At 42.0% G+C, this 25,067-nt stretch overlaps 2 protein-coding genes across 2 annotated transcripts; both read left to right on the forward strand.

The window, feature by feature from the left end:
* The first annotated feature begins 203 nt into the window (after nucleotides 1-203).
* Nucleotides 204-3,053, forward strand: LOC310871648 (L-rhamnose-binding lectin CSL3-like). The gene is made up of 6 exons (XM_083783266.1): nucleotides 204-279; nucleotides 511-543; nucleotides 1,258-1,308; nucleotides 1,538-1,679; nucleotides 2,136-2,278; nucleotides 2,545-3,053. Coding segments are annotated over exons 1-6 (402 nt in total). The 5' UTR covers nucleotides 204-248; the 3' UTR covers nucleotides 2,547-3,053.
* Nucleotides 3,054-4,331: 1,278 nt separating this feature from the next.
* LOC310872751 (protein mono-ADP-ribosyltransferase PARP14-like) lies at nucleotides 4,332-24,517 on the forward strand. Its single transcript, XM_083784812.1, has 22 exons — nucleotides 4,332-4,621; nucleotides 4,947-5,065; nucleotides 6,887-6,914; nucleotides 7,911-8,084; nucleotides 8,894-9,019; nucleotides 10,010-10,111; nucleotides 10,341-12,552; nucleotides 12,819-12,998; nucleotides 13,350-13,446; nucleotides 14,622-14,852; nucleotides 15,350-15,571; nucleotides 15,960-16,071; nucleotides 16,390-16,539; nucleotides 16,727-16,841; nucleotides 17,181-17,413; nucleotides 17,998-18,201; nucleotides 19,024-19,142; nucleotides 19,276-19,505; nucleotides 20,168-20,442; nucleotides 20,762-20,898; nucleotides 22,702-22,876; nucleotides 23,540-24,517. The coding sequence occupies exons 1-22, from the start codon at nucleotides 4,438-4,440 to the stop codon at nucleotides 23,821-23,823; spliced, it is 5,709 nt and encodes a 1,902-aa protein (XP_083640938.1). The 5' UTR covers nucleotides 4,332-4,437; the 3' UTR covers nucleotides 23,824-24,517.
* Nucleotides 24,518-25,067: the final 550 nt, after the last annotated feature.

Raw genomic sequence — 25,067 nt, forward strand, 5'->3', positions numbered from 1 at the left:
CTAACTTGCAAGTAGGCCCCCAAAACATCCAGATTTATAGAGGTTTCCTACAGTTTTATAAGGCCTTATGGTTTTTAAGTGTCACATCTGGGTCAGGAGGCCCAGAATTCCTAGCAGAACCCTCCTGGCTATTGTACGGGCGTCTACATGTCTGGTCTCACAGGGACACTATAAATGTAGGAGCTCTAACACACAACAGGCCAGTCACAACACACTGAACAGAATTTGGTCCTGATTTGCTGATCAACATGTATACGATGAGACTAGCCACCTTCACCTGTGAGTATGCACATATTATCAATAAGGATCAAGTCATGGTGTTTAGTTCAGTTCATTTTCTGTGCGCACACACACCAAACTGCATGCATGTCCAGGACAAATCTGTTACCTCTCTGCTGTGTTTTACCAATAGCAGGACACGAGGTGTAAATTGGTCTATTTAGGATGAACATTTGGCAGAGCAAAGAAATAATTAGTAGTCTAACTAACCCTATTTGCGTTCCTTTTCAGTGCTAGCCGCAGCCTGGTATTTCACCACTGCTGGTAAGTTTTTCTTTTTTATTTGAACTATTTATTTTAGCCATTTTAATGCTTTATTCATAGGTCAGTGTAGAAAGATAGAAAGCCAAGGGCAGAGGGAGAGGAGGGAGAGGACATGCAAAAGCTCTGATTTTAACCCAGGTCCTCGCTCTCACAATGAGTACAATGGTCAGTGCACTAACTGGCTGAGTTTTTAACTGAAGAAGTAATAGTGGTTAGGAGACACCAATATTTTACCTAAAGGGGCTTCTTTTATCAGAACAAACACTGGGAGAATTAACTTTGCCTTTTTAAGTTATGGTTAGTAATATTATCTTATGGTTTTGATTATATTATGGGCGGCCCTGAAGTAAAAATGAAATGAAAATGAAACTCGCTAAATACTTGAAACCCTGATTAACCTTAAAAGTGGTGACACTCCTGCAAATTGGACAAGATTTGTCTTTATAATTATTTCAGGTATACAACCATGCTTATCATACTTACAAAGAACTAATACTGGTAGGATAAACCATGGTTCCATGTGATAGCTAATGTTATAATCACCCAGCCGGCACACACTACCTGTCTGTCAAACCAGACGAGGGTCCAGTACTTAGAGTTTACAACAGCTAATACAGATTTTCATTAATCATTACAATAGCCTGTTTCACCATCAGTAGGCTAGAGTTGTGATCTGAGTCATCTGACGGTCTGACCACTGTGTTTGTTTAACAGAGGGAGTTGTGATCTATACCTGTCACAATGATACTGCCGAAATTAATTGTGGTAAGAACACAGGCAAACACACGCACACGCACGCACGCACACACACACACACACACACACACACACACACACACACACACACACACACACACACACACACACACACACACACACACACACACACACACACACACACACACACACACACACACACACACACACACACTCAAACATGATCTCTTCTTCACGCTGACCAAGTCTCCTCTCCTGTCCTCCTCATATTTGGCAGATGTTGGCAGTAAGATCAAGTTAAATCACATCCTGTACAAGGTAGGGGTTGGGACGCGTTGCGGAGAGGGAAAGCGCCACCCAGAGGACGGACCAGACAACTACTGCTCCTTCCCTTGGGCAGAGATGGTGGTAGAGGACCTGTAAGATGTGACATTTTATAGCTTGTTATTACTTTAAAATGACCTCATATTTTTGGACAATTATACAATTATTGATGGTGATGGAATGAATATTAAGGAATAGTTGCCTGTACAGGCAAGTTTTAAAAGTGAATCTAATAGATGCAAAGTCAAAAGTTGATTGGTGATGAGTAAGACTACATAATGTCGTTGCTGCCGGGCAGGAACCTTTGAATGTCAAGACAAGATTTGTAATGTTTTTTATTTATTTAATTAATGCCTGAATGCCCTAATGCGTTCAAGATTGTTGCGCAAAATTAGTATAAAATAGCCAATCTACAAGCTTTAATTTAGCTACTTTTTAAAACATTTTGAAAATGAATATGAAAGAAAACATTTCATCAAGAACTTGCGCCTAATTAAATAAGCTACATTGGATCTATTTTTTTCCCATTTCCTGTTTGTCTGTCCATTCAGGTGTACCAACAAGAGGTCATGTAAGGTCCCTGTGACAGAGATGGTTTTTGGGGAGTACCCTTGTAAGGAGGCCACCAGATACCTGGAGATCAGCTATGAATGTGCCAACAGTGCCAAACCCGAAGAGAAACCTGAGACTGAATGTAAGACACCCACACACACGCACACACGCACAGACCGACCGACACACACACACACACACACACACACACACACACACACACACACACACACACACACACACACACACACACACACACACACACACACACACACACAGATTCAGCCCCTAGTAATTTCTCTAAACAAATGAGACAATATTTAGTATCGAAATCAGGTATAGGTCACAGTTCATTTCAAAATAATAATATAACATAGGCCTAATACTTATTTATTTCTTCTTTTTTAGGAGACGCTGCGGCTGAACACACAGGAGTGTGACTTTCAGGATTCAAGATTCATAACTTTATTGTTCGTTATCATAGACAGATCAGGCTGAATGATGTACTCCGCTCAATATGTGGGTTCTAAAAAGGGACATTTAATTCCTGTAAAATTGCATATTTCACATATAATTTCACCCATGTGATGCTTTTAGATTTTTTTAAAGCCCAAATCACCAAGTCGCCTAAGCATGTTGTAAACTCGTTGCCTGTAAGTTATCATTCAGCAATAGCCTACTTTAAGCTGTGTTTTTTATTTGCAACTTTGGTTTTCTTTTTTCTTTCGGGGCAAGAGTTGAAGACATGGTCGTTCATACTCATTCATTCTTAAACCAAATGCATTAGAGCTTATACACTTTTGTATAACATTTTATTTTTTATGCATAATAAATATACAGCATACAGCATACAGTCAAATGCCAATTTGGTTGTTGCCCCCTTTTTTTTCTACCTCTGTCTACTTACATAGGCTATTGCAGTAGGCTACTGTAATAAAGTAGAAATGTGATCACCATTGCCTTGGTCTGTGTTGTCTGTAATTTTTGAGGGGCACTAGCCCCTCCTATATAAACAGCTATAGTTTCTGTCTGAACACAAACATTAAATGCCATTGACAATGAATGGAGAATTTACGCACAAATGCAAACCCTTGGCCACTATTATTGGTGACGTAACTAAGGTATGTTTCAAGGTCGGTATGAGGTCAATAATGGTTTTAAAGGATTTAGCGCCTAGTAATGTGGGTAAGAGCTAGTAAGAGCGCCCCTCACTTCACACGGGTGTGATTTTTATATAGATAACTTAAGTAGCTGACAAAATCATAACAAATGGGAGTACAATGATAAGTAATTTGGTAATGACAAAATGTTTCAGAACAGAAATGACAGAATCATCTTAAATGATTCAAGTTAAATTCAAGAAAAGGTTCATCATCCTCTTATAGTGACTTTGCTGGCATGATATCATCAATACAATGCAGCTACAGTAGGTCTGATATCATCAATACAATGCAGCTACAGTAGGTCTGCCAAATAATGTGTGGACCACTCAAGACTGATGGTTTGTGGCTTTGTGCCATTGTTGTGACTTAATTGTGACCATATTCACCCAGAGAATATATACTGTATGTTGCACAGTACACTTTGAATACCGGGTTGAGATAAAGAGAAGCAGAGACGTGTTTTCAGGTTAAAAGAATGGTTAACTCAAGGAAGAATAAAATACTTAATAAAGGTTTCACTGCAAGAAGGTCATGTCACAAAACATTACTATGAACCAGAGCTAAAATAATAATAATAATAATAATAATAATAATAATAATAATAATAATAAATAATAATAATAATAATAATAATAATAATAAAATACATCACATGGCATTACATTTAACAGGCTTCATGACATTGACCCACAATGAAAGTATGGACAGTATTGACAGTCTTTGTATTGAGTTTGTGCTTAAAATGTACTGTAAATTCTACAAACTGTTAATAAATATTTCAATCAATCAATCAATCAATGGAAGGAGGCACAGGAGCATGGTTTCTATTTACTGAGCCCGCCCACTGGCGATGCGTTATGCGTGCAAGCCTAGGTGCAAGCACGGTTTTGCACATCCGCTCTAAAACCAGGCCGGTTTCCAGCCCATAGACATCCCGGATCAGCAACCTGCAAAGCAAATGGATCCCGGTCTAAATAGTATAGGTGCGGGAACGAAACCTTTCCTCTTCATCCAGAGGAGAGGAGAAACGAAAGTAAAACCTAACACTCCACTTCTGCCTTCTGGGCTCTGGCTCAAAGTCTCTCTCTTCTGCGTCTTTACTTAAACTCGCTTTACTGTCGAATGAAAGAGTTTAACAATGGACGAGTACCCTTACGCAGTGTTAGTGGAAGGCGAATGGACATCTGTTCAGGCCAAGGCGATAAAGAACAAACTTCAGATCTATTTTCAGAGTAAAAAGAAGTCGGACGGAGGGGACTGTAGGGTCGAGACATCCTGTGATGACTCCGCTAGAGCGACGGTGTTCTTTAAATGCGACGAGGGTGACTATTCTGTTTTAAATGTTTTATTTTTATACCGTCCACTGACATATCACACGCCTACCTTTATATCTTGTCTGTGTGTGAATGAGCTTTGACTCTCTCGGGAGTCGGGACCCATGGACCTTTTCTGTATTTGAGACGTTGGTAACAAAATACAGAAAAGTTAACCAAGGGCCCCAAAAGGGCCTTGACTGTGCTCAATTAAAATGTTTTTTAAATGTTCTATCAGCCTACCACTAGATTGCCTGGTTTTATTCCGAGATAACTATTATTAAACTGTAATATACACCGTGGGTATTTGAGTTTAATACAATTTATTTTATAGTAAAAAAGAGAGTCCTTGCCAGGGATGATCACGAAATTAACATTGAGAAGGCAAGCGTAAAGTTGCACCTGTCACCTGCCACCAACACCATGGATGACACTGAAAAGCTTTCACAACAAGTGAGTATATAAACTATAGTTCTCTCTCTCTCTCTCGGTGTGTGTGTGTGTGTGTGTGTGTGTGTGTGTGTGTGTGTGTGACTGTGTGTGCGTGTGCGTGCGCGCGTGTGCGTGCGTGCGCGCGGTTGCTTTAATTTTGTCAAATGTAGTCTCAAGACAGACTGTTGCCTCGCAGGGGAGGCGCTGTTTTCCCGAATATTTGACGATGGGATTCTCAGATTGTGTCAAATGTAACACGGGGACAGGTATGCTACATGTATTGTGATCCACTTATGTTGTAACTGTGTGTGAGACTAATCTTTTGACCCACCGTCAACTTAAGGGGACAGCACCAGCTTTTTGGAGTGTACACTGTACAGTATGTTGCTTTAGCTTTACTAACTGTTTTACTGCCATGCACACGCCCATGCAGTCAGGTGGAAATCATGTCATGTGCAGATAAAAAAAGGTCTTCTGACATTTACAGCACATTTATAATAGCCCATCATTTCAATGAATCATATAACCACAGCAGGTAGACAATACAATGTATGTAGCCTATATAATACAGTATCCACACATGACAATGGGTATGGTCTGATTGAGGATACTGTACAACAAACTACATATCAGAAACCTGTTGTTCTGAATAATATCTTATGAATATGTTCATTTTCTGACCCTTTTTGATATTTCAATTTCACCCATAATAAATATTCTGAACTGTATTTGTTCATGGTTCGACTTTCACAAATATGTAGTTCATTTAGATAGGCTAGTTGTTTATAAATGATTTTTGCTTATTGGAATTCCAGTCACCAGTCGTATTTATCTAAACTATAACCCTGACCTTTGTTACGCTACACTGAATGCCATCAGTGTCTTATCAAGATTGAAGAATTACAGTACATTTCAAGCACAAACTCAATACAAAGACTGTTAACTGTGAGTGGACGACCCAATTAAGCATTACACTTGTTTACAACAGGGTCCACATTGTTCAATTCATCAAAACATTTAGAGACATACAAATAGACACTTCTATGTAGTTAAAGAACAGAACAGGAATTCATCATATACCGTAGGAAGCAAAAAGGGAAAAGATACATATACAGTGAGGGGAAAGGGGTGGGGGGGGATTCAGATTTTACAGAGGCCAGTTTCGAATTGCAGCCATCCGTAGGTGCCCTTTGAGAGCGGTTTTGAAGGAGTCAAGGGATTCACATGTCTTAATGACTGTTGGTAGGGCGTTCCACATTTTGGTGGCATAGGAGCGAAAATAATTTAGTCCCTTGTTTGTGACGAATCTGGGTTGTACATGGTTTGTTGCACTCCCTCTGGTGTTGTGGGTGTGGACTTAGTTTACATTAAGGAAGTATTTAGACAGGTACATGGGTATCTTGGTGGTGTATCGAATCTTGTGGACCAGACCCATTGCAAGATGCTGTACTCTGTCGTCGACCCTAAGCCATCCCAGCCTGTCAAAGTGGGCAGGGGTGAGGTGGGTTCGGGGGGTGAGGCCAAGAAGGAGCCTGACCAGTTTGTTTTGGGAGAGCTGTCCATATCCTTCTGGCTATTGGACTGTTTAACTTGCTACATGTTTTTACATTTTTGTTGATTATTATTATGTCTTTGTGTGTTGATTGAATGAGTTTAATGACCCTTGATACTTGCTAACTCCACAAGTTTCATACTTGAATAGGTGGCAGTTTGACAATATAAGCCTTATTTTCTTATTTTCTTTGGAGATATGTTATTTTATTTGTTGTTATTAGCCTATTATACAATATTTGTTTAAACAGTGATGTCATTGTTGTGACAATGTCCTCCTTTTTTCTCCAGACCCCTCCAAAAGTTGACAATGTTGCAGGTAAGATCATTTAAAAATATTTGTGTTTCACATCTGAACATTTTAAGTACTGCAGTAGGGACACTGATGGATGAGTGTTTAAGGCACATACAGTTCTATCAATATTAACTAAGGCAGAAAAGCCCCCAAAATAGGTTTAAAAAAGTTCTACATTAGAATAAGCTAAAATTTCCTCGTGACACGTCACACCTCCATATATGAAGATCACTACACTGATCTCATCAAACCCTGGATATCCATATATGGAGAAGACTGGATAATCACCTAGATCTGCATATATGGAGCCGGCCAGCAACTCTACATCTGACCTCAAACCCTTAGATCTCCATATATGGAGCTGACCTGTGCTGACATTCCATATGTCTGACATTCCTCTTCCTCTCCCTTTTGACATATACCTGTCTATTGAAACTCTAGACTGGCCCGCCCCAAAGTTATTAGTGCAGCCACGCCCGGGAGCCAGCGAAAACTAGAGTTCTCAACAGGCCCTAAAATTAAGCCCCAGCCCTACCTGGGCCCTCATCAAACCTGTACACTATATAGATTTTAGCCGACGAGATCGAAAATCGTAAACGTGAATAACTCTTGATCTAAATCATTCCGTCCAATTCTAAGAAAAGATTATGTGTTGGACGGCCCACCGCGGTCCCGTCGCTAGTCGCGTTAGAATTAATCATTCCTCCCGTTGTTGTCGATCGCATCGAGAGTGTTTTGGCTACATCTAGCTACTTCAGCCACATCCGGGATAGCATCCGATCCGTCGCTAAATGTGCTCCGCTGCTATAAATCGCTGGGTGCTATGATTTAATGGATTAAATAACCCCGGGCGTTCGGGGTGTTAATGCCTGCAACGTTGCTACCAGATGTATTGTACTGTACATGTATGTGACGACATACATTGTGTGCCTTGGATCTATGTGAGGCGACAGCACTACCGACTGTGCCACCGTGCCCCCAAGCAAAATTATTGATAATGTTTTTTCCCCTTTACCTCAGAGTTAGAGTCTGCACATGGTGCTGCCATGGTTCTGGAAAACATCCCTGAGCACATGAACATAGACATGCTGTCCATGTTGGTGGAAACCGTATCTGGGCTTGATGAAGGGAGCTTTAGTTTGGAGATCATCTGGGAGACAAAGAAAGCTGTGGTGACCCTCAACAATCCCACTGGTAGGAACAAACTTAGGGCTCTATCTTTGTTCGAGCATTCTAAAGGCACTATTTGGGGAATTATCATTGGAGAAGGGACGTTCCCGCACTAAAGTGGCTATTTTGGTCACCTGTCTAAATCCCTAAAACATCTCCGCTACCCTTTACATTATGCATAGGTGTGGTTTGGGCATTACAATAATGAAACCATTCACCGTGCTTCAGGCCATTGCCTTTAAGGGATCCCTTATCCGTTGCCCGTTATGCCCAGTGCTATATTGCTTCATAGCCTTACGGTCTATGCTCATAGCCCATGGAAGAGTGATGCGTTGCTGCCTTGAAGTCTCACTTGTGCTGCAGGTGCGTGGTGCGCGCCGCTCTATACCAAACTAATTTGGCATACAGCTTACAGGTGCTTTATAACTCCACTATGCGCCTTCCCAAATGTGTGTGACCAAAAAGCAATTTAGGGGAAAGCGTGCCAACTGGTTTTTGCCCATGACCACACGCAAGTATAGGAGCAAGCTCTTATACTCGTAATTTTCGGGGAGCAGCTGACTTGCGGGTAACGGCAGGGACGAAAATCTAGCCCTTAGTCTACACTACACCTGTTTCTTTACTTGAATGATATAAGCGACCTTGTGGCTACTCATTTGTCATGGAATTACTAGGGTTGAATTTGTTCTCTCTGAAAGGTCATGATATCTAATCCATGGTATGCATAGTATGAGGAAGAAAAGGTAATGGCATGAATGGATTTAGTGAAAGATTCTGCAGGAAACATGACAGTATGATGTCGAATGATACTGATACAGTGACGTTTTCTTTAGTTGTGGACAGATTTATGCAAGCTAGTATGGGAAATGAGAAGTTCAAGAGGTACGGGCTGGCTGCAAGGCAGCTGGAAAGAACACAGGCTGTCCGAGTGGAGAACCTCACACCGGTTGTTATTAAAGGTACACATCTCTATACTGAACATGTTTTATTGATTTGTAGACATTTACCTGGTGTAAACCTAGCTCTGGTTCATAGCCTTACTGCTTCTGCTTCTGCCCTGCAGTAAGGCTTTGCTACCTTCGCTTTTAAATCTCACATGGAACTCAGACCAGCCTCTCCTCTTTAGTGGAAATCTCAAGAACCGTTTGACCTACTCACCAATAGAAAGACGGGTTGTGTCATTAGAAAGCCTACTTTTTTTAGTGGAAGCACTCTGAGCCCCCCACCACATGTATAAACTGTACTTTTTGGCCAGAAATTGATTTCTATTAATATTCTCTATGAGGCCATTCTCTGGGCAATATCGGTGCATTGGAGTAACTAAAAGTATTTTTTCCCTGAACCCACCTCACCCCAGCCCACTTTGACAGGACAAAGTACAGCATCTAGCAATGGGTCTGGTCCACATCCACAAGCTTAGCTACACCACCAAGATACCCATGTACCTGTCTAAATACTTCCTTAATGTCAACGAAGTCAACACCCACAACACCAGAGGGAGTGCAACCCAGATTCGGCACAAACAAGGGACTAAATTATTTTTGCTCCTATGCCACCAAAATGTGGAACGCCCTACCAACAATCATTAAGACATTGCGAATCCCTTGACTCCTTCAAAACCGCTCTCAAAGGGCACCTACGGACGGCTGCAATTCAAAACTGGCCCCCGTAATATCTGAATCCCTCCCTCACTGAATATGTTTTTTCCCTTTTTACCTCTTATGACGATTTCCTGTTTTGGCTATATAGAAGTGTATCTCTAAATGTTCTGATGAATTGAAAATGGTGGATTGTAAAAAAGTATAATGCTTTATGGTGTCGTCCACAGTTTTGTATGGAGTTGTGCTTGAAATGTACTGTACTTCTGCAAACTGTTAATAAATACTTCAATCAATCAATCAATCAATGGTGTAAAATGAACATGAATTTTTTACAAATTGATTTTGCAGAAATATTGGAACTCTACTTTGAGAAGAACTGGACTCAACCAGTCAGCATCAGCATGATCACTGAGGAAAAAGCAGCTGTTGTCACCTTCGATGATCCTAAAGGTGAAAAAGGTTAATGGTTACCAAGCCATTATACTAAATATATAACAAGCTATCAGTACACAATTAAGTATGCACATTATGTATTTGATTTACACCAAATTAAATTTAAATGTTAATAATTGTATTATAACTATAAATTATTAAATTAACAGATTCAATATACACTACACCTACTGTCACTTTCCTATACTCAATTATCCTGATACTTTTCCAATTACTACCTTTCCAGTTGCAGAGACAATCTCCAAGATAGAAGACCATATTATATGCAAGGTCCCTGTCCAGGTGTACCCCTTCTATGAGTCTCTGGGCACTGCCCTGTATGGCAAAGACAGACCATCATGGAAGATGCCTGAACCTTTCACAGAGAGTGTCCACCCCCCTGTCTGGAAATTCCTCCTCATGAAGAAACAGCTAAATGCCATGAACCAACAAATGTGCCCTTACTTCTGCAATGTGGAATTAGAAAGCCCTGAGGCAAAGCTCAGTCCTCTGCCAAGTCTATTGAAGCAAAAGGGTCTGACGGAAAGACAGGTGGATAAGTGGAAAAACAATGCTTCAGAGGCCTTCAGAAAGCTCTTGAGTCAATACACTGCTTTTGACTGTATAGTGAATATCCCTGCTTGGAAGATGATGGAGAAAGATATCCGTTCAGTAGTGAGAGAAGACGCAGTGCTGGTGTTGGATGCACCAAAAGGGATGCTGACTGTGGCAGGGCAGGCGGAAGATGTGAACCGGATCCGAGGTCCTGTACAGGATATCGTCCTCAATGCTGTGCGGCAGATACAGAGGCAGCAGCAGAGCGTTTCAGAGGCAATGGACATGTGCCCGCCCAAATACTATATCCTACAGCAGGAAGGGTTGCTAAAAGCGGTGTCAGATATCTCTCAGGAGTTGCACCTATCCTATCAAGATCCCACCAAGACACTGACCATTTCGGGCCTTGAAGCAGAGGTCTCTAAAGTGAAGTGTTGGATCTTGGAGAGAGAGGTCAGAATGTGTAAGAAACCCCTGGATGATGTGGACCCATGTCTCCTAGACTTCTTCAAGTCAGTTGATGCCATGGAAATGTCGCAGAACTTATTCACATCTCAGGGAACCTGTGCCATTTACAGCACGGACGGAAGCAGGGTTCTTCTCACAGGAAGTTCTGAGAATGCTCTTATCGATGCAGAGCGGAAGATGAGGACTGCGTTTTCAATGCAGTCTCTGCATGTGCAGGATGAGAAGGTACTAAGAATGCCTGAGTGGAAGGAGTTGAACTTAAATCTGGTGGAAACCTACAACACCTCAAAGACGAAAGCGGTGCTTATAAATCTCCACCCAGAAGGAAGAGGCACAATAACAGTGTCCGGCTTCCTCAACCCAGTCAAAGAGGTCGCCCGCATCCTGGAGGAATTTATTGTAAATTACTCACAGGTTGAAGAAACCATCCGCGTCAAGTCCAATGCTGTGGTCCAGTTCATCCAGGAGAGAAAAAGACAAGAATGGACCAGTTTTGCTTTGACAAATGAAGTAATGGTCCATTTTGATCCCAGCCGGCCAAGAATCAACATTTCTGGTGCACGTCTCCATGTCCAGAAATACAAGACCTCCCTACAAAGTTTGGTGGCGGCTCTCTTCACCGATGCACACACAGTGGACAAGCCTGGGGCTAAGAAGTACTTCCTGTCTCAAGAGAGCAAGTTCCTTACGTTAATCAGAGACGCTGACTGTGTGGTGGTGCTTCAGCAGGACAAGGAAGAGGAGTATGATGAAGATGAAGACAACTATGAGGATGAAGGCGGGGTTGGAGGATCGGTCTACTGTGAAGTTCAGACGGCCTCGGGACTCCTGGTCTCGGTCTCACGGACTGATATCTGTAGCTTCAGGGTGGATGCTGTAGTCAATGCTGCCAACGAGGACTTGCAGCACATCGGAGGTGTAGCTCTGGCGCTGCTCAAGGCCGCTGGGCCACAACTCCAGAAACTCTGCGATGACTACATTGCCAGGAATGGACGTCTGCGACCTGGGGATGCCATTGTGACAGATTCATGCAACCTGCCTTGCAGGTATGTAGTTCATGCTGTCGGCCCTCGGTTCTCTGATTCAGACAGGAAGACGGCAGTGTCACGGCTAAACCTGGCCATCCAGGAGAGCTTGAGGCAGGCGGCGCTGAATAACTGCTCTACTATTGCCTTGCCGGCAGTGAGTTCTGGGGTGTTTGGCTTTCCTCTTGAGCTTTGTGCTGAAACTATCGTTCAGGCTGTACGGGAATACTGCAATACTGAGAAAGATCCCGGTTTGCTGACTGAGATCCACCTGACGGACAACAATGACCAGACTGTGAGGGCTCTAGCCAAGGCTGTTTACAATAAGTTCATAGACCTCCAGCCAAAGATGACTCTACCAAAGATGACTCTACCGCGACAGGGAAGCACCAGACAAGCTGGATATTCAAGGTATAAATAAAGTGAATGAATTTACAATCTTCTGGAGGACATGCCTGGTTGTCGTCGTAATGGCAATTAAACAGGATGAATTATAATAAAAATGTGTTTGTTTCTTTGCTTTGGTCTTGAACAAAGTTTAGAGGCTGCAACATTTTTTGAAAAGGCTGAACAATGTATCCTCAAAATAATACTATATGTATGGTAGAAAAAAATAACTACTATGCTACTACAGTTCTGCAGCACATTATATCTTTTGTTCACATTTCTTCTCCCAGTGGGCATCATGGACAAGGACAGCGGGGAGCCAGAGGACAATCAGGGTCCAGGAATCTGACAGGTAGTGGAGGGGGCAGGGGGAAAGAACAAGGAGCATCTGGAGGGAAAGAGGCCCAGCATGGACCCAGAGGAGCTCCTACCCCCAGAGGACACCTTCGGTTTGGTGGGGAAGACAGAGGGTAAAGAAAAGGCTTGTCTGCTTTGTCCTATACTTTGTCCTAAAACTCTTTAGTGTTATAATTGCACTACTGAGTAATATGCGTGGTAATAAATACAGCAGTAGTAACTACTAAGTACTATTCTCGTTTCCTGGCAGCATTCTCTCTCTACAGCAATTCTGGGCTTTGAAATTAGCCAACATACAAGCTCACAACACGTCACTATATGTTGTGACTTGGTAGTCAGTACTGTAGATTTGCTATTTATGGCGAATCTGCCCCTATGTTTGTCAAATGTTCGCCTATAATGACGTGCCCAGAATAGGTTCCCTAGTTCAAGTCATTGTTCATTTATTTTGTGATTTGTAACAGGTATAGGAGACTAGACCATGAAAGAGACCTTGAAACCAAACACACACAAGAAGGACTGAAGATTTGTCTCAGAAAGGGAAACATCCAGGATCAGGCTGTAAGTGTGCATATTTTTTTTTTTAAGATTTATTTATTGAAAATGCAGATATTAACAACGAGTTACAGAATCATGATTTCTTTTTTTTTTTTTTTTTAAACAAGACAAGACAAACTCAAAAAAGAAAAGACAAAAAACAGTAAAAACAAACCCCCCCCGCCCACCCCAGAAAGGAAAACTACACAGCTCTCATTATTCTGTATGTACACAACACCTCTTGACAGCAACAACTCGGATAAATACATGAAAACAACAATATAAATAAATAAAAACTCAAACTAAATCAACCCAGAGGAGATATTGAAGGTAGAGCCTCAAAGAAACTGCCCCATATCTTTTCAAAAGTGGCAGGCCTTCTTCTTACATTGTACAGTATCTTTTCAGGGGTACAGTATGATGAAAGCTCATTCAGCCAGTGTCTCTGTGAAGGTGATTTTTCAGATTTCCAATTAACCAAAATGATTTTCTTCGCAGCTGTACTGGCGAGTAACACAAAGTATGCTTTGTTGAAATTTGTGTTGATCAATGTAACGTCACCCAGTAACCAAATTCTTGGATCATGTGGTATTTCAACCTCTATGATGTAAGTGTGCATATTTAATTATAGAATATATATCCTGTGCACTGGACCTTTTTGACAACTGACTTTGTACCTACCTAACTCTAAAACTGGAATGTGGAAATTCTATAAGTGAGGCGTAGTCAAATAAGACCCTTTTCACACGAGAACGGCTTGGGCTGTTAGCATCCACATTGCGGTTATGTTAATTACGCATGTCGTGCTGTGCACTGCGCAGGAGAGACCTGCCTGTGAGAGGGACGGACAGACAGCTGTGACAGCGTGCTGCCTATCTTAGATATTTAGCCTATATACTAATCTATTCTACACTACACCATTATAGTAAGAATAATGTAGATCATCCGGTGGTCTTTCCAGATTGGTAATCACCATAATTTATATCTGTTCTCCGAAAATAGCTCATCTACAAACTCACAGGCTGCAGATCGGCTATTTATAGAGATTTATAGACATTATGTGCAAATAAAATAATAAAATTGCTGTGATACTGGAGGTAGAAAGCCTGGTGACGTGAGGTTAGTTTGGAGGAGGCGAGGGGACTGGCGGCACCATTTCGTTATATTGATGAACATTTTCTATCACACTTGGTTCCCAGACTGATGTCATTGTCAACACCATCTCTGAAAACCTAAACCTGGACTCAGGAGCCGTTTCCAAAGCCATTTTGGAGAGAGCCGGCCCGAGGCTCCAGTCTGCGGTCAAACAAGAAGCCATGACAGCCCCAGTTCTTGATGTCATCGTAACAGCTGGATTCGGCCTGAAGTGTCAAAAGGTCTTCCATGCCATCTGCCCCGGCTGGGACAACGGGGCCGGGCAGGCTGAGGAGGTGAATGGTGTCGTTATATGCACTCGGCGTTAGGGGTCCAATTCATCGGTTAACCTAATGGATAGAATCCCAGATGAAGTCTAACTTTATTTGCACCCAATGATAAATTGTTGGAGTAATGCCCAAAGCACAAAAATAAAATAAAATAAATCTGTATAAAGGAAGAGAAAATACACACAGTATAACCTGTGACCTCAAAGGAAATATTTAGTTACAATGCCAATATTCTACCCATTCATTCCTGTACAGTTCAGTAAACTTGAAATACTTTTGAAATTAATAATGGTAATAATAATAATAATAATAACTGACCTTGCTTTCCTACAGTTGCTTACATCAACCATTTCCCCCACTTTTCTCCTTTGATTAGATTACATATGAATCTCAATGATAAATAACATCATAACATTACGATATGTTTTCATAAACCTGCGTATGCAAAAATACGCCATTCTACAACGGCATTCAATAATATTTATGCTGTCGTTTTGTTCCAGAACTTTAAATCCATCATCAGATATTGCCTTGAAGAGGCAGAGAGGCTCAGAATGGCGTCTGTGTCTTTCCCAGCGATTGGCACCGGTCACATGCGTTTCCCTAAGTCTCTGGTGTCTAGAACCCTGCTGGAGGAGATCCACCTCTACAGCCAGAGCAGAAAGCCCCAGTATCTGAGAGAGGTGGCTGTGGTGCTGCACCCTAGTGACACAGAGACTGTGGAAGTGAGTTCCATTTCAATTCACTTAGTTAGTTCACCATAGGCCTAATTTATGCTGTCGATACACGTGACGTAACAGACTTTAAAAAAATAGCAGACCTACAAGCTCGTAGCGCGCCACTCGGTGGCGCGCTATGAGCTTGTAGATCTGCTATTTTTCAATAGCTAAATTATAACAATGTTTAAAACACCAAAAGGGGTTTTTCAAAAATGTTCAAAAATAGCAGATGTATATGCTCGCTGTGAGCTTGTATATCTGCTATTTCTGAATAGCCAACGGTCAAATCTAACTGTCTGTATGCTGGTCATTTAAAAGTAGAAATGACCATTCTAGCATTGCCACCTTTCCAGAACGTGTCAGTTTAGATTATTGTCCTGTTCTTGTTTATCAGAGTTTTACCAGGGAGTTCAAAGGTCAGAAGCAGGGAAATCATCAGGGAGCAGCACATTCCTTTGACCGGCCATCACCCTCTCGCTCTGCTGTCCAATCCCAGCAGACCACTGGTATGATTTTCCACCTGAAAACAATTATTTTCATATCACTTTGTATATCTTTTCTTTCTTTGTTGATGAGGATTTGTTGAAGGGTTTAGCACATGTTGGACCTACACATGACAGGTCTGTGCCTAGAGGTGGAGGTCTAACCACTATCTACACTTTGCATTTGACCTCTATTCATCACTGGAAGGTTTTCTTTGCATGTATGAATTTATTTATTGGAACAATTGAAGTTATACATATAGTTATGTTTGTGTGTGTGTGTGTGTGTGTGTGTGTGTGTGTGTGTGTGTGTGTGTGTGTGTGTGTGTGTGTGTGTCCCAGCATCCTTCAGCCAGGTGTCATCCCCCTCTCTCGGCATGTACCAGATGAAGATGGGTCAGCTAAACTTAGAGATCTCGTCTGGAGACATCACCAAGGACACCAGTGATGTTATCATCAACTCCTCCAACTCCTCCTTCAACCTCAAAACAGGTGACTATGACCTTTAACCATTAAACTCATGGTGAGAGAGAGTTAGGGGGTCACTATACAGACAGTCTTCTACTCTAGTCAATATACTGTTGTTGTCTTGATGTATGGCTTGTATCAAGGAATAGAGGAAGGTGAGTTTCTGTCGCACAATATTAGTTGCTTGTTTCATTTTGTCATTTTGATCTAGGTGTTTCCAAGGCCATTTTAGACGGCGCTGGATTGCAAGTGGAGTTGGAATGCTCAGCATCTGGTATGTTTTCATTTGAGGGTGTTTTATTTTTGAGGGAGCTTTCCGTGTTTCTGTAAACACAAACATTGAAGACAAAAGTGAGGACAGAAAAAGTGGAGGAGCAAATTGTGATTGGCCGGATTGACATTGTGATGATTTGATTGGCTGAGCACGGAGTGTGATGTACTGTATATGATGTATGATGATAAGAGCAACCCTCACTTCACACGCAGGTGATGTTTATTATGTGAACCATACAAGTACTGTAGTTTATCAGTGCTCTCGTACACATGTTTCAGACACTTTTACAACTGCCATTGTAAAATTATACAATATATCTATCTACAGTAAATCCATATAGACACAGTATATAGATGTGTTTATCAATGATGTAATATCTTTCTGAAAATAGCTTCTGTTTATTTGTTTCATTGTGTTTTCCATTAACTTTGGGCCTTTCTGCAGTTAATCCACTATCACCATCCACTAGTATACTGACCTCAGCAGGACTTCTCCCTAGTCGACACATTCTTCACATCATAGGGCAGAATGACCCTAGCAGGATCAAAGATGCGGTCTACCATGTGCTGAAGTTCTGTGAAGAACAGAAATTCACCTCCGTCGCCTTCCCTGCCCTTGGAACAGGTCTGTGTACTTCTCAACACTGTTACGTTGATGTGAGTGACATAATTACCACATTATGCATTCCGATTACATTATTGAGGGCCCCTCCTATATACAGATTTAATGTTTGTTTTTAGTTAAAAAACACCCGTGTGAAGTGAGGGGCGCTAATATATTAAAGTCTAACTCATGTTGATTAGGTGATGTAATGGTGATGTAAAACAAACAAACACATTTCATAATACAATATAATATACCATGAAATGTTCATGAATGAGGTTGAATATGTGAGCATTGCTGCTCCATTCATTACTGCTTACACCTTGTTTAGTGACAGTGTGTGACCTCATTTGTAGCAGTTAATCACTGTATCCAACTTTGCTCAGGTGACAGTTTGGTCCAAATGAAAGCCATAATTGTGAGAATCAAGTTGGCCACAGCCAAACTTGAAATGTTGGGGCTTCTCAACATGCATGCCTAGATTCACCAATTTTCTAGCAAGGATCCTGATTCTCTCATTGTTCAAAATGTGTTCAGTGTGTCAGATATGCCTGTTCATCAGTCATCCATATTTGTTAGTTTGTCCATCTGTGTGTCTTTATTAGGTCAGGGAGGTGCCAATCCCACAGCTGTGGCAGAGGCCATGATAGAGGCTGTGGTGGAGTTTGTGAGGAAGAAGCACCAGCGTTATGTCCACAGTGTGAAGATCCTGGTGTTCCAGCCAGCCATGATGAAGGAATTCCACAACAGCATGAGGAGGAGAGAAGGCCAGGACGTAGAGGAGAAGAACGTCTTGACGAAGTTCGTGGGTATGTCACACAAGATCTGTTATTATTACGGCAAGGCTCTGGAGCCTAGGAGGTTAGCTGTCTATTGACACTTTTTCAGGATAAAGGCTAGCGATCAGCGATCCCGTTTTATATCATTAAGAAGGACCTAAAGACGTGTCCACACGTCTGAGGCACCCCACGGTTTTATTTGAGAGGACGTGTGGACATGTCTTTAGCATCCTAAATCACTTTCACACACTTTCACACATGGACGTTTACCAGACTTTAAACAGAGGGGCTGTATGTAGGCTCAGTACGATTGGACTTGCAACAGACTTTATGCTGGCAATGTCCAATTTGGCTGAAACCGCTGTACCAGTTTATTCATTATTATTTTTTATTTTTTTAAGATATTTTTTTGCGGCTTACGCCTTTTATTGATTTTTTAAGGGACAGATAGTAGGCTGACAGGAAACGGGAGAGAGATGGGGGGATGACATGCAGTAAAGGCCGTGTCGGGTTCGGGAGTCGAACCCGCGGCACACCGCGACTGGATCACCAGTCCGGTGCCCAGACCGTTACGCTACGGCCTGGGCCTATTCATTCTTTTTATTAGAGTTTGAGATGTAAATATTCACCGAACAAACTTCCATGATCAATGGCTCATAAGCGAAACAAAACACAAACGTCTCAATTTATAGAGATCAAGCTACATTTTCCAGTGTTCATATGAGAAAGGCTTTAGAAAGATCTGTGTACCTGTGTTTGCAGAGCTAATCTTGCAAACCACTGGACCGATCGCCAACAAAACAATGTGTTGTTCTTATGTCAGTTCTTATGTTGTTCTTTCTCTTATGTCAGATAAAGTTACTTCGTTCTTTCTGGGACCCAATGAGGAGCGTGCCACCAGCAGAAGCTTGACGTTTGTACGAGAGGAGTTTGAGCCTGCAGTATTCCACCTGTGTGCTGAAAGCTCCCAGGTAAAAAAACACTGCAGCCTGCATAGAAATGCAGACCATTTAGCAACTGATCGTACCGGGCAGCTCCTGCTTGTGAGTGTGAAGGTGAAGGAGGATCTCAGTTTCATAAGTATATACTAACCCCCACCTGTAGGCTCTGGGCCTGGCTAAGAAGAAGATTGAGGAGCTGATAGTGGCTGAGCAGGACAAGAGAACCATCACTGACTCCTTCATAAGTCACCTATCAAAAGCGGAAATGGACCAGCTCAGTGCCATGCAGAAGAGGTTGACCGTCAGTATCCATCTGGAGAGGAAGGAAGAGGAGGCCTGCATTCAGCTGGAGGGGCTTACCAGGGACGTCCACTCAGCAGAGTCAGCTATAAGGTCAGAACAACACTTACCTATTCAACCCATTTAGCTCTACTTTGTCTGTTCAACATATCTACAAGATCTGCTATTATTATTATCTTTTTGAAAAGCCATGACAAATCGTGGTTTTTTTTTAAGGTTTTTGGAAGAACATGATTTATTTTTGCCTTTTTAGAAATACTTTGTTAGGTCTGAATGTGCCCCCTTCCTCACCCAACCGTGTGTGTGTGTGTGTGTGTGTGTCTGTGTGTGCGCGTGAAAAGAAACAAGGGGAAAAAAAGGAAATACATTAAGCAGTCACTGTATTTCCTTTTATTTCCCCCCTAATCATGAAATCATTAAATCACATGCAGCCACCTAGAGTCCACCTAGAGAAACGAACACGTTTCGGCACGCAGGCCTTCTGCAGGGTTTCAAACTCATTACCAAGAATGGACCATTTGGACATTTGGACCATTTGACATCCAAAGCAATAGAAGACATTTAGAAAGTGTAAAAACTGCTTACTGCTGTTGATCTGTATAATATTATTTACATACAAATTGTACTCTTATACAATCTCCAAATCATGATTCAGCTTTTTCTCAGAACGTTTCTAAAATGTAAGTTTTGTAAAAGAAAATGTGTATTTTCTTGTTAAATATTCTTTAAATTGAGCATGTTGGCTATTTTGTCAGGGACCTGATCCGGAATGCAGAGAGGACAGAAAATCGCAGACAGAAAGCCAACATGGCAAGTGTACTGGTTGAGTGGCAATACCAAGAGCCTTGGTGCCAACAGCCAACAGCCTTCGACATATTGACCAACTATGACCTTGAGGAGGCACGAGCTCGCAAGCAAAGCGTGAAAATAAAACTTTACCACCAAGACTATACTGCTGATGTGCAGCAAATGAAAGCAACTCAAATCCAAGGGCAGGGACACATTGAATTAATCCGTAAAGAGCAGAAAGGTAAGTAAATATAATATTGAAATTTTGTGTAATGCTTAACAACACACTTGTTTTCACACCCTGGGCTTAGAGTTGTGGTTACATTGGGGCAGAAAAACAAAAACACACAGAATGACCATGTTATTGACTCATGACAGGATGTCATTCTGAGCACATTTCTTTCTCCATTTATACGCACATTTTTGTATCCAATAGCACAGTACTTATGTAGAATGAGCTGCCCAGGACTTCATGAATAATATTCCCATTCTTGTTAAACATGTACTGGTACATTCAGATTCCAATACTTAAACTAAACTATTGAACACATTTTTTGCAGATGAGACCGCTCTGCCTGCAAATTGGGAAGACATGAAAGGCTCACCACTTATGGTTCCTGTAAAACAGGGGTCCAAGGAATACAGTGACGTGGAGAGAGAATGCACAAAGACTGGACTCAGCATAAACATCCTCAGCGTATGTTCACATCATATGTTACTAATGATTAAAACATCAAACTGTGTTATTGCAATACTCCAAGAACTGGCGGACCCATATGCAGACATACAAAGGTCTAAAGTTCAAGGGTGTTTATTCAAACAAATTTGGAATGAGGAGGGAAAGGTGGTAGGCAGAGCAGAGCAGAGCAACAGGCAAGTAGGTAGGTAGGCGGTAACATGTCATTGTTCTGAGTTCTGACCTCCCGTTAGTCCGACCCATTACTAACACTATCCCAAATCCTCAATAACCTCAGTCTTAACCGGGCATGCCTCAGTCTCAACTGGACATGTAAGTCCCCTAACCTCATATCAGTCTTAACCGTGGCCATGTAGGACAGGGATGTCATTGTATTATTATTACTTCAGTCAGACAACTCAAGGAGGAGAGAATATATATATTTATTGAATATAAGATAATCAATGCAATATATTTATTATGGTTTGGCGATGTATTGGATCTGCTTTTTAGGTACTCAGGTCAAGCGCATCCCGACCATAGGGACTCTGAATCCCCCGTACCTAAACAGTAGATCCAAAACGACAGGTGGTAGCTGGGGTGGAGGTGGGTGAGCACTTTGTATACAGCAGCACGCAGTATACAAAAAGGCAGCAGCAGCAGAATTGAGCGCAGGATGTATGACAGCAGCACGCTGATACAACAGCAGTAAGCAAGCAGAATTGAGCGCAGGTTGTATGACAGCAGCACGCTGATACAACAGCAGTAAGCAAGCGGAATTGAGCGCAGGTTGTATGACAGCAGCACGCTGATACAACAGCAGTAAGCAAGCAAGAAGGCAGAGGAATGCAAACCTCTGGTTCAAGTAGCCGGTATGAGAGATTGGGTGAGCGTGTGATTGGCTGAGTGAATCATGTGGATGAGAGCCTGATGCTGCGGTGGCCCAATTGACGGCCGGCGCGCTGACTGAGGTTCCCTGACTGAACTTGCTCTGCGCATGTCTACGACAGGCGCAAATGCTCATTTGCGCAAGCAGAGCGTGCGAGTAATGTTTTGTGTCAGGTGCTACGATGCTACGATGTCCCGCAGCAGCATGTCCCGTACCAGCATATGACGTGATGAAGATGTGTACCAATGCCAGGGTATAATTGGTTGTCGATGGTGACGTAATGATGATATGTTTCAGTGTCGGGTGGATTAAAGGTAATGCCTCTATGGGTACATGTATGTAATCTGACACCACTGCCATATCAAGCACAAGTAATCATTACGTCATACGCTGCCATGGGACATACGCAAGCAGACCGTGCAAGTAGTGTTTTTCGTCATGCTACGATGCGTATGTCCCGTACCAGCATATGACGTGATGAAGATATGTACCAATGCCAGGGTATAATTGTTTTTTGATGGTGACGTAATGATGACTGTAACCACAGTATACCGCTAATCAATTTACAAATTACATATACATAGAGGCATTTCCTTTAATCCACCTGACACTGAAACATATCTTTATTACATCACCATTGAGAGGCAGTTATACCAGTACTTGCACGCTCTGCTTGCGCACTAGTGCAACAAGCAAGTAGGCACTCGACAGAGTGCAGTTCTAGTTATTATTATTATTATTATTATTATTATTGACTGTTAAACAACAGCTAAATAAAAAAAGAAATGCACTCGAGTTTAATCTGGCACCTTCAGAGCACCTCAGCACAAAATGATTACTTCCCAGCACTCCTTTATGTTCTCTGAATGCCCACTGCACGCACGCACCACCCCCATTGAGAAACACTAATATAGACAAAGCCATTGTGTTAACAGATTGAACGTGTCCAAAACAAGACACTGTGGCAGAGCTACCACCTGATGAAGAAGCGTCTGGAGGAGAAGAACCAACGTACGAACAATGAGATGCTGCTCTTCCATGGAACAGCCTCCACCTCCATTGATCTCATCAACTCTCAGGGCTTCAACCGCAGCTATGCAGGGCAACATGGTAAACAATACTTATGTACTTTTCTGCTTTTTCCTTCACAGAGACAGTTGTTGGTCCAACATCTAGATTAAAGGAGACATAACATTAGGCTTCTGGGCTGCAGACAAGGCTACTTTGAAAGTAGCTATATTGAAAATAATATCATACAACTACACCAATGATACAAATTTAGGTTCAATTTCTCATAATTGTTAGTTAATGAAATTTTTATAGCACACGGACACTATTCACCTGTTTCGGTGGGAATGTATAGGGCTCCTTGTGTCAGTGCACGCACACTGTATCGTCACGAAGATGCCAAAATTTGCGCGCGGCAGGCGTCTCTTCCTGGTTTTTAGACAGCTGGTGGATGGAAAATGAAGCTTGTGTGCAGCTTCCACTTGCCGCGGGGGCGAGCGTTTCCCGTTTTCTGGCCAACGTGGAATTTTGCCGCGTGGGTGGAGCTTCATTTCTATCCACCAGCTGTCTAAAAACCAGGAAGAGACTCCTGTCACGAGCAGCTTTTTGCCGCGCCTTGACGCCCATATGTGCTTACAGTCAGTGCCCCCGCAGCATTCTGCCGTGTGGGTGGAGCTTATAGAGCAATAAGGGACCACCATTCTTGATGATGATGTACAATGATTACAGTGCCCCTCACTTCACACTTCCTTGTTATTTCTTCAGGTGCAATGATTGGCAATGGCTCTTACTTCGCTGTGGACCCCAGGTACTCAGCAGGAAGCTATGCCCAGTTAGACATAAGTGGGAAGCGTCGCATGTACCTAGCCAGGGTTCTGGTTGGAGACTTCGCAAAAGGAGCACGTGGCATGATTGTACCTCCTCAAAGGAGCACTGGGAACACTGCAGACCTTTTTGACAGTGTCACCGACAATGTAACCACGCCAACAATGTTTGTTGTTTTCTCTGATATACAAGCATACCCAGAGTATCTTATCACATTTAAATGAATCCCAGTGGCTGTAAGCGTACTTAGCACTAGTGTTGGGTAGGGTAAGCAATTGTTTGGTGGTGGAGAGGTTAGGTGCAAGTGTTTGATGTTCTAGGTCTCGAGGTCTGGCTCCTGTTTCAGACCTACACTTATATTTTAAATTTTTATTTGAAGGAGAGTACACAGTCTAATCTGCCTTGTATTTTTTCTTTATTGATAGGGATAGTACACATGCTGAAAGAGAGGGAGTTTGGCAGACTACAAAACTTTACTTGTTTTATGAGTGTCCCTTTTTGTGCGGTAGCCACTGCTAATTGACTATACTGCAGGAATTAGTGTTTGAAAGATCTTAATATTAAGGAGAATCGAGTAATAGAAACACTAAGTGTAATAATAGTAATCACATTTGAGGGGTAAGGTTTCTGAATAAAAAACAGCATTAGCGATTCGAAGCTAGTCATAACCATTCGTATTATGCAAGGCCCAATGTTGAAACTCAGGTTCTATCTTGTAATATTATGTCCACCTTGAAGAAAAATCGACAGGAACACTAGAACAATAAGTTTCAAGATGTTATTAACATAATGTTTGCAATATAAAGCAAAGCAATCACCTTCAACCTAAGTGTACTTATAAATAAACTAATATCAAACTTCATACAGGAATATTGTCTTTCGTTTAGATCAAAATAAATTCTATACACTACACACTGAACACTGACTGCCACCCTGTTGTGTAAATATGTTTAGGTTATAGTTACAAGGTCAAAGCACCACCTTTAGATTAGAATAGAAACAGTGACATAAAAATGAAAAAATCTGAAACAATTAGTACTGTATATAACACCGGGGCTCCACCGGGTGCGTCAGCGTCGCGTCTCCGTCACCGTCAGGGAATGTTCCATTTTTAATCAATGTAGGGTGGCTCCACTGCCCGCGTTCACGCGTTGCGTGACTGCATTAATATTGCCCTGGTTCATTTGACGCACGTGACGGAGATGCAACGCGCCCGGTGGAGCCCCGGTGTTATACGAATACGAGAAGACTAATAGGTGGAGAGCAGCAAACAATGAGGGTGAAAAGAACTAGAAGGTACCAGCTGTGTTTTTGAACCATTGACATCTACAGTATATATTTGACTGTGCGCGAGTGTGCATTATCCACATACAGTATGTGTATGCATAGCATATAAATAAAATTAAGAAAATTGTTATAGCTCCAAACCAAAGCATCTACATCACATGTACAAACGCCAAGACAAATG

Source organism: Protomyctophum parallelum (genome assembly GCF_964188405.1).
Source record: "Protomyctophum parallelum genome assembly, chromosome: 15".
Lineage (NCBI taxonomy): Eukaryota > Metazoa > Chordata > Actinopteri > Myctophiformes > Myctophidae > Protomyctophum > Protomyctophum parallelum.

What these genes read in the sequence shown, in the direction of transcription:
- LOC310872751 (XM_083784812.1), top strand. Translation starts at nt 4,438, where the DNA reads ATGGACGAGTACCCTTACGCAGTGTTAGTGGAAGGCGAATGGACATCT. An exon ending in TTTGGTGGGGAAGACAGAGG is followed by an intron (nt 12,999 to 13,349) that starts GTAAAGAAAAGG and finishes GATTTGTAACAG; the next exon opens with GTATAGGAGACTAGACCATG. An exon ending in CCAATCCCAGCAGACCACTG is followed by an intron (nt 16,072 to 16,389) that starts GTATGATTTTCC and finishes TGTGTGTCCCAG; the next exon opens with CATCCTTCAGCCAGGTGTCA.
- LOC310871648 (XM_083783266.1), top strand. Translation starts at nt 249, where the DNA reads ATGTATACGATGAGACTAGCCACCTTCACCT. An exon ending in CTGGTATTTCACCACTGCTG is followed by an intron (nt 544 to 1,257) that starts GTAAGTTTTTCT and finishes TTTGTTTAACAG; the next exon opens with AGGGAGTTGTGATCTATACC. An exon ending in GAGATGGTGGTAGAGGACCT is followed by an intron (nt 1,680 to 2,135) that starts GTAAGATGTGAC and finishes CTGTCCATTCAG; the next exon opens with GTGTACCAACAAGAGGTCAT.